Source organism: Mirounga leonina, unplaced genomic scaffold (genome assembly GCF_011800145.1).
Source record: "Mirounga leonina isolate KUSES-001 unplaced genomic scaffold, KU_Mleo_1.0 Mir_115, whole genome shotgun sequence".
Taxonomy (NCBI): Eukaryota; Metazoa; Chordata; class Mammalia; order Carnivora; family Phocidae; genus Mirounga; species Mirounga leonina.
In genome coordinates, this window is record NW_023270268.1 from 76,965,366 (window position 1) to 76,974,909 (window position 9,544).

The 9,544-nt window shown below is 49.5% G+C and overlaps 1 protein-coding gene across 1 annotated transcript; it reads right to left on the bottom strand.

The window, feature by feature from the left end:
* Positions 1-430: 430 nt before the first annotated feature.
* Positions 431-8,666, bottom strand: LOC118000769 (mannan-binding lectin serine protease 1-like). The gene is made up of 6 exons (XM_034990641.1): positions 8,614-8,666; positions 7,273-7,448; positions 5,759-5,872; positions 4,695-4,880; positions 2,887-2,954; positions 431-906 (listed from the first exon to the last, which is right to left on the bottom strand). Exons 1-6 carry the CDS (start codon positions 8,664-8,666, stop codon positions 730-732), a joined length of 774 nt encoding a protein of 257 aa, XP_034846532.1. The 3' UTR covers positions 431-729.
* Positions 8,667-9,544: the final 878 nt, after the last annotated feature.

A 9,544-nucleotide genomic window follows, 5' to 3' on the forward strand; every position in this document is an offset into this window, starting at 1 on the left:
ATTCAGCCTTGTGTTCTGATCACTCAGCTACTCAGCCTTTAGAGAGTGTGAAAAGCAGGCTGAGATGCCCCCGTTATGGGCGAGTAAAGGGTGGGCTGAATGAAGTGGGGGAGGGGGAGGGGCATCCTGCATCAGAGAATTATCCTGTGCTGCTGACTGACCACGGACAGGGGGTGTGGGGGGGTGAGGAATGGAATTCAATTCCTCATCCTGGTGACCCTCTGGATCCAGTCCTTATTGTGGTAGATGTAGGAATACACCCCATAGTGGTCCTTCTTTCCACAGTCCTCACCCCAGGACACCGTTCCCACCAGGTACCACTGGCCTCTCTCCTTATCCAGGGTCACCATGGGGCCTCCAGAGTCCCCTGCACAGGCATCCTTTCCCCCTAGATGAAAAGGAGATGCAGGTTAAAGCGCTCCCCTTCTTAGCCCCAAATCCAAAGGAGCCTCCTTTTCCCTACATCTGACTTGTAATTCATAAAATTGGACGCGAGGGGGCGCTATAGACCATGTGACCCAAACTTGGGCTGAGGGCGGTTCTGCTGGGCTTCCTCCGAGCTCAGCGATTTCAGAAAGTGTGGGTTCGGGACTCTCCTTTCATAGGGGAAAACTTGGGCTTGGGGAAGGGAATGACGGGAATTTCTTAGCGCTCCTTTCTCTGACACAGGGGAATTCGAATTCCCAGTGGAATCCTGACCTTCTTCCTCTCCTCTGACTCCTCCTCCATTCAGCCTTCCAGACTGGAGGGTCTCCAGCCCTTCGGTGGCTGGTGGTGCCCTGTTGTATTCCTTCCTCTTGACTTACCTTCCTTCTCCCCAGCACAGATCATGTCCCTGGTCACTTTCCTCTTCAGAGGGGCATAGGCCTCCAGGCATGTGCGGTGGTCCACAACTGGGATTTCGATCTGGAACATAAGGCCATGGTTGGTCCCCACCCCTGGCTGAGGAGTCCGTTCTGCTCTGACACCCCTAGAGCTGGCTCCTCCCCGTCCCCTTCCAGGATGAGCCTGAGTCCACCTTAGACCTGGTCTCAGCAATTGCCCTCTGCTCCGGGTGAAGGAACACTAAAGAGTCAGGAGATCCATATTCTGCAACTGTCTCAGGCATGAACTTGCTGTGTGACCTTGAACAGGTCTTTTGCCCTCTCTGGGCCTCAGTTTTCTCATCTGTAGAACGGAGATAATATTTGCCTAGCGCATTCATTATTCCAAATATGGAAATGTATTCAAAACTTATGGTCAGTCTACTTTCCCCCCATCCCTACAATTACTGGCTATGGAATCTGCGACATAGAGTGTAATCACGGCCCTTCAGACCTCTGAGACCACTTCCTCATCTGAAGAATGGAAGTCACCATATTTGACATACTCATCACATGGAACGGTACAGAGGAGACGAATGAGCAGATGTTTTGTAAACTACAAGCGCAGTATAAAAATGTTCAGTACCGTAGGGTTTACCGCTGCTCACCTTACAGCAGGCATTTACTTACTTTCTCCCCCACTACAGTATGAGCTTCTAGACACTGGGTCTGTATTTTGTCCACTTCTACTTACACGGCTTGGAACATAGTCAACACTCAGGTATATATATATAAATATATATTTTTTAACCTGAAGCAATAAAGTAAGGTACTGTGATTAGTGTTGCCCTTGGGGCTTGGGGGTAAATGTTGAAGGTGAAGTCTGGAACCACATGAGGAAACACCTGAGTCTCATTTACCCAGAGCAAGAACGGCATGAGTCACATACCCCAAAAGTATAGCTCCTGCTGACTTTCACCTTTTAGGTCCCTCCTGGGCCACGGCCTTCCCAAATAGGTGGGGAGAGAAAGTCAGGGCAGGGTGGTCATGAGCCCATATCCTCAGCAAACCACCAAGTGCATGACTCACCTCTATTCATCGTTCAGGTATTGTTCGAGTGTTACCTTCTCTGGGGAGCCCTTCTGGACCCCAAAGACGAGGTTAGATTTCCTGTTGTACATGCTGGAGCTTCCTGCACTTCTTCCTCATCACATTTACCATGTTGGTAACTACTTTTTGTCCCTCTCACTTGACTATCAGCACAAGGAGGCTGGGGACCAGATGTGTTCTCCCCCACGCCCTGCCCCCAGCATACCTAGCTAGCACAACGTCTGGTACGTGGGAGGCACCAGGTAAATACCTGGGAGTTAATGAAGGAAGCGATGAATGGTTGTTGCAAATCCGAAAATTTAAAGTATGTTACAATAACATATGTTGAAGGATGCAGAGATTAGCTGTGGCAGTTACCAACCCCAGTCATGTCCGAGCCAGGCAGGTCTTGGGGGACATCCAGCATTGCCCCTACCTTTGCAGCTTGGGATACTATACAATGGCCCAGGGAGGCAAATGACTTGTTTAAGATCACCCAGCAAGTTGGTAGGAGCCAGTACTTGGAGCCATAGCTCCTTACTTCTAGTGCAGTGTTCTTTTATGAAATGATAGAAATGTGAACTTCTAAATGCAACCATCAAGTTCATTACTGCAAGGACTGCAGCTCTCAAGAGGCCATTCTTTAGTTCATGCTTGGTTATTCTGGTATGTGGATACTTATAGTATACAGATGCCTTGTGGGGTGTCCAAGCCCACTGTTTTCTGGAAGAATTTCCATTACCTGAGGCTTTACTATGCTACAGAAACATTGAACAATGTTTAGAGACTAGAGCCCCACGTAGAACAAACAGACCAAGCTTGTTAGGATTCACAATCCCAGTGAACTTTGGGGGTGAGCCTGGGCCCCTGGAGTCTCTCTCTCACCCACCCCCTGCCCGAGACTCTGAATCCCTGAGGGGCAACATGGAACAGGAGGGTCCAATGTGGGGCAGGCAGAAGCATCCCTCTCTATAGGACATAAAATGAACTTCACCTCCATCAGGGTCTCTGGGAACCTTTGCAAGAACTGCTTTCCCCAGCCACTGACGATGACCATGTCCCCTGGAAGAAAGAAGACACGGTGAGGGACGAGTGGCTGTCTGTGGGGTTTTCAGAGGGTTGCCTCTTGCAGCCCCATCATTCTCTGCTTGTGGAGGAAGGGTTAAATTTGCCCCATCAGAGAAAAGGCGACATGGTGGGGAGGAGGACTGCTGGGCTGGAGCTCACAGGAAACAGAGGTTTGGGCTTTTATTTCTGGGAGTCATTAGCTCGTTGATTGGCTCTTCACTCGCCCTCATTCCCAAGTAGCACAGAACCTAGGCTCCACGGAGGCGGCCGTCTCAGCTCTCTGTTCACTGCTGTATCCCCCTGCCTCCAGTAGCGCAGGCCATAGTCGGTGCTCAATCAATAATTGTGAAAAATGTAAAAGTTCAGCCCAGTCCACGATGCGCTATGCTGCCTTTGACGAGCCCCCGACCCACCCTCCCCTGCTGAGCCCCCACTTCCCTACCCATAAAACATAAAAGGAAGAGGCTGGACTTGGGATCCTCTAAAACCTCTCCCAGCTCTGATACCCTACAAGTCTGTGAAGTTGGCAGATGTGGGGACAAGATGGAAATGGTTTGAGCACTGACAGAGAGCAATCATTTCTTCATGTGAAAAAGAGTCTGGCTACTGAAAACAGCATGTGGGGTTACGTGGGACAACCTGGCTTCCAGCCCCAGCTATGCTTCTTCCAAGCTGTATCTTGGGTAAGTCACTTCACGTCACTGGGCCTCAGTTTTCTCATCTGGAAAATGGGACTACAACACCCCCCCACAATGCTTTTATAAGTAGTAAATATATTAGTGAAAGTAGAGCAACTGATACATGGTGGGCACATGGCGTCTGATAAATCAGACCCATACCTGTGCCTTTCCTGTTGGCTCAGTTCTATTCAACCACTTTTTGTCATTTGTTCGAACACAAGAAAGTTAGCTATGACGCAGCACCACTGAATTTAGAACAAGATGAAAATGTTGAGTGTATTATGTTTGAGTGTATTATTTCACTTAAATATCACAGCCACCCTATGGGGTGTTATCCTCAGTGTCGGGGCAAGGGGCTTGAGGTTCAGACCCTTCCTCGAGGTCACCCAATTGGGAAGTGGCAGGACCGGGTTTTGAACCTGTGCAGGTGATTAAGCTATTGTCCCTCAGCTCCAAACTTGCTCTTTGCTCTGCTTGGTGATGCTGCAGATGAGATTCTGAAGTGGCAGTTCCGCTTTGTCGGTGGGGGGGTCTCCCCAAAATAAGGAGACTTCCCGGAAGGCTTGTTGTTCCTGTTGGCACTGACCTAGCCCCGGGGCCTGGTCCCAGCTATTCCCCCCAGCACGTCAGCACGGGGCCCCTCCGCAGGCTCCTGAGTCCTTTTTCCAAGCTTCTACGTTCTCTGACTCCATCCTCTCCCCTTTGTTCCCCCAGGCCGAGGAGGGGTGGTTTTTTCCTGCGGGTACTACCTGCGTTAGGTTAGCATCCCCTTTACTGCCCTCGTCCTCCAGGGCCCTGGATTAAATTCTCCCTCTTGCAATGACTCGTCTGGTTTCCGTTTTCTCATCTGGACCCTGACTGATCCAGGCCTTCGAGTACTGATCAAGCCTGCCTGTTTACTGTGTGCTGCCTTGGATCCACCTCTGACTTAGCTGTTCTTGGGGAGGCAGCCGAGGGACCCCGCAGACCCTGGCAGCTGGCTCAGCTGGCTCAGCGGTGCCTAGGGAGGCCCCTGCTGTTCTGCAGGGGTGGGGTCAGGCATCGGGCAGAGTACCTTCCTGGGGGGGGCCCTCAGGCAGACAGATGGGCATCACAAAGTCGCTCAGCACCGGGCTCTCCAGCAGCTCCACCAGAGCCACGTCATTCTCAAATGTGTTGGGGTCGTACAGGGGATGGAGGAAGAGGCGTTTGGCCCTGAGGTGCTGTTCATTCCCATCCGACTGGCGCCTCCAATACTTGCCTGGGCGAGAGAAGGCACACGAGGCACGGGCTAAGGTCCCACCTTGTTCCCTGTCGCCCCTTGTCCCATCTGGTCTGTTTTCAGCCTTTAACCCTTTTGCTGCCCCCGCTCCCCTTTTCCCAGCCGTCCCACCCTACCTGCCCTTCGCCAAGTATTCCCATAGGCTCCCACCTCTGTCTTTCTTCTTGAGCTGATCCCATTGCCTTATAACACTCATTCTGATGCTCACTGCCACATGTTCAAACCATATCATCACACCTCAGTGCCTGGGTCATGTGTTCTCTCCTCCAGGAAGCCTCCCTGATTCTCGCGTTCGATTCTTCAGTTACAAGTCTCTTTCTTTTGAATTCCCATGGCACCTTATCTGTTTCTCTCCTATAGGACTTACTGCTTCCTATCTTATACTAGAGGTCTCTGTGCTCATATTTTATTCCTTTATTAGACTGTAAGTTCCTTGAGGGTAGGGACTAGGTCTTAATTATATTGTGTTCTTAGATCCTGGCATAGGGTCTGTAGTGTGACTATGTGCTGAACGATGTGCTGAACCAAACTGAATCAGCTGATGGTCTAGACTTTACAGAAGAGATGGTAAGCTGGGATTGTCTGGGTATGACTCCCTTGAAACCATGGATTCCTAGAGGCCTGAAGTGTCTTTAGAATGATCTAGACTGGGCTCTTATTTTACCATTATAAAAATGGAGGCCTCGACTTCAGTGATTTGCTCGTGGTCTCGCCACCTGAAAATCTTAGCCTTGGGCTTGGACTCCAGTTCCAGCTTGTTCTTCATCCCAGATGTCCTGCCCTGATAAGTGAGCGAGTGGACACACCCCTGCCCAGAACCAATGCTGGCTTCAGGAGTCAGCCTGCCCCTCACTCACCCATGATGATTTTGAAGTCAGAAGGTCTGAGCAGGTCTGAGTCATGTAGGACTGGGTAATCTGGATCGAGCGACCGGTGGAGGCAGTGAGCGGCAGTCACGATCCAGCTGGAGCCTGAGAACGGAATTGTACATATGTTCTGCCGTACACTGCCCCGTCCTGCCCCCCATTGCTTCAGACCACTTCAGGGTACCCCTTTCCATTGCGTTTCGGAACCCCAAGTCAGACAATCATATAACCCTAATCTGAAGATGAGGAGTTAAATCTGATTTCATCTGCCTATTCTAACCAAGAGGCCAAGACCGAACATCTTAAACAGGGTTTTAGGGCTCCCTTAAACCTATGGGCTTGGTGAACCCCAGACAGCCCAAGGTGGGTCCACAGAAGACCCTGGGCTTACTGGCCACCCTTCAGGCCTTGTGGTCCCTGGACCAACAGCATCAGCCTCATCTGGGAACTTGTTGGAAATGCAGACTCTCAGGCTCCACCTCAGATCTATTGAAATAGAATTCTGCATTCGGTAGTAAAATCTGGGGATTTTAACAAGACCCTCAAGTAATTCCTATTCACTTTAAAGTTTAAAAAGCACTGATCTAGCCTGGAGCTGTCCTCGCCTGACTCCATTGTGTGAGTGGAGTGAGAGGAGGGCCTGGCAGTCTGGGGGCTGCCCAGGCAGATGTGGACCCATCCAGGCCTTCTTCCTTGTGGTGAGATCAGACCAGGAACTGGCCAGGGACTCTAGGTGGGTATCAATTTTTCCTATAATATCAGAGCTGGAATGGACCTTTGATCATTGGGACCAACCCGTGGCAGGAAGAGCCATCAGCCATTTCTTTCCCACCCTTGCTCCCACTCCCACCCACATTCACTCCATTGCAAAATCCTGACAATTCTATTTTCTAATGCTGTTGAGTCTGTCTTATTGCCATCCCTTGTCTCCTGTCCTTATTCTGAGGCTAATGACTCCCCTCCCCACAATTGCTACAGCCACCTCACTGAAATCCTGGCTTTAGGATTTACTCTCCTTTCAATGTGTATGGCCCCTGGAGAGAACATTCTTATAAATCTGCAGCAGCCTTCAGGATAGATCTAAATTCCTAAGTGTGGTATTCAGGGCCTTTGTAAATCTCCCTTCCTTGGCTTCTCCAGGGTGAGTTTCCTGGTTCTCCCTGGTGCCATAGCCCTGGTACACCTTGCCTTTGAGGTTCACATGAGTGCCTTGTAATCAGTGTTTGAGGGTCTGACTCCTCAACTTAGTCCTCCCCAGTGCCCGAGACTGACCAGGACTTCATAGGTGTTTGTTGACTGAAGGAGCAAGCTAGAGCAGGAATACATATCTCCTAGCTCCAGTTAAGGGCTCTTCCTACCACACTGTCCTTCTGGGTCTCACTTCTAGTGTGGACAGTGAATCTCAATGGAGAAATCTTGGTCAGTCTCCAGGAAGAGGGTTGGGTTCTTTCACTTTCACCCTGCCCCCTAATGCTGGGTCCCCAGCCCTTTCCACATCTCCTTACCTAGAAGGGAGCCCCCACAGAAGGGCTGCTCTCTCGGGTATGATAACATGGCAATCCAGGGGGTGGTGCCTTTCTGGGCTGGGCGTCCATTGAAGATCCTGGCCAACAGCTTTCGGGAGAACTTGGGGACCCCACACACTGCAGCCAAAGGAGGGAGGGACAGATCACACTGTGGCCTTCATCTTGCTCTTTGCCAGAGATACCAGCTCAACACCCTCTCTTTTTATTTATTTGAGCTCAATGCGGGACTCAATCCCAGGACCGTGGGATCATGACCTGAGCAGAAGGCAGATGCTTAACCACAGATGCTTAACTGACTGAGCCATCCAGGCATCTCTCAACACCCTTTCTTAGGAACATCTATTATTTTTGTTTTCCTGGCATTCATTGCTCTTTTAAGTAACAGCACTCTAATTTTCCTCTGGGGTCTATTCTCCCTCAATTCTTAGTCCATATGCCCTGAGTTGGAATGATCTTACCTCTGATTCTAGAGGTAGGAATGTGACCGAGACCTGATGAATTAAATCCTCTCATCCTCTGGGGACGAATGCTCAGAGATGGGAATGTAACTGTGGCCAGCCCAGTGAAGGTCTGCCTTGGGAATTTTGCTAACCATATTAAAAAAGAGAAGGACTTTCCTGTTGGGGTTGCTAAATTGCTGACTATAAGCTAAGGTCTGCCAATGATCACTTCATGGGGAGTCTTCTGAGAATGATGCTACTAATGGAAAAAAGTGAGTCTAGATGAGGAAGAGTGAAGCAAGAGGGAGACTGTATCCTGATATTTGAGCTCCTTGATCTAACCATAACTGAAGCCTTGTGATAAGGACTTTTCAGCTATGTGAGCCTATAATTCTCTCTCCCTTCCTCCCTCTCTCTGTCCCTCCCTCCCTCCCTCCTGTAAGCTGTTTGTATTGGGTTTCTTTCACATGAATGAAAGAGTCCTGACTAATGAAGAATTTTCATGCTGTATCCACAGGGATCTCTTCTCAGAGAAGCCCTTCCTCAGGGCCTTGGGGGGTAAAGACCCCTACAAGTGTCTGCCTGCTCCGTATTGTTTCCACTGATTTGGATTTACAGACACAGACACACAGCATCTTATAGCTAAACAGCGCTTGAAGACTATTTAGTCCATTCCTCTCATTGTAGAGCTAAGGAAACTGAGGTTCTAAGAAGGGAATTAACATGCCAAAAGTTACTCTATGAGTTAGTGACAAGACTCATTCTAGGTCTCCTGACTTCTGAGCTTTTCCTACCCTGGCCAGCACCACTAACTCTTACCTGTGTGACTTCCCAGAGCACTCATACCCAGGTAACCGTCTGCCTTCTTTGTAACTGTCACCTAGCTGCTGAGTAGGGCTGGGATGCATCTTCAGCATCTCCCAGTAGCTTCATTCCGCATGTCCTTGGCCACTGCCCCAGGCTAATGTCCTGTCCCCATTCCCAGTAGAATCTCAGAGCCCACTGGGTGAGAACTCCCTCAAGCATCTTCTCTCCATCTGCCCCCTCTGTAAACTTTTTCTCTTCAGAAGTAATTCTGGACTCTGGATCTCCTCACTTCCACACTCTCGAGGGCCTGGCTTGGAGGATTCTCACCCTTTTCCAGTATCTTGAATCTCTCCTTTGCTTATGCCTCCAAAACATGGCCACATCTTCTTACCCTAAAACCATGCTTCTGCTTTCCTGGCTTCTCATTCACTCCATAGTCTTTCCCTCTCAGCCTTTCCATAGCCAAGCTTCTGAAAAGAGGAGTTGACACTCAGTCTCCACATCCTTCCTTCTCCTTTGGAGGTGGATTTGGAAGAAGAGAGCGCCAGGCTCTGCACACTCCTGGGAATAAAGTAGCTGTTTGGACATTTAATAGACCCCCAATCATAGATGGAGGTAGAATGGCTCTGGGCCCATTCATGGGACTTCAAGGGTGATATTTACACGTGTAGGAAGATACTATTTGAAATTTCCTCTCATGTATTCTTCATTTCCAGGGATTTCTCTTGCCCTCTGGCTCCCTATTATTAAAGCTGGAGCATCCAGTGCTTTAGGTGCGGCTGGACACAACTTTGAGTTTTGAAGGAGCAAAGCAGAAACCAAAATTAGAAGTGGAAATTTTCATTTGAAGAGTCAGGGATTGTGCTAAAAGATTTGTAGGTTTCAAGGAGCCAAAACCCAGAGAACTAAGTATACCATCATATGATTTTTACTCCAAGTCAGAGAGAAAGGAGGATGTAAGTATAGTCTCCTGCCTCAGGAGAGAGATAAAACCTAGGAGAAGT

Coding starts and splice junctions, on each gene's coding strand:
- LOC118000769 (XM_034990641.1), bottom strand. CDS start 8,666: ATGAAGCTACTGGGAGATGCTGAAGATGCATCCCAGCCCTACTCAGCA. Junction 7,449..8,613: donor CAGCCCTACTCAGCAGCTAG/GTGACAGTTACA, acceptor AGCAAGATGAAG/GCCACAGTGTGATCTGTCCC. Junction 5,873..7,272: donor CTGTGGGGGCTCCCTTCTAG/GTAAGGAGATGT, acceptor TTCCGTTCTCAG/GCTCCAGCTGGATCGTGACT.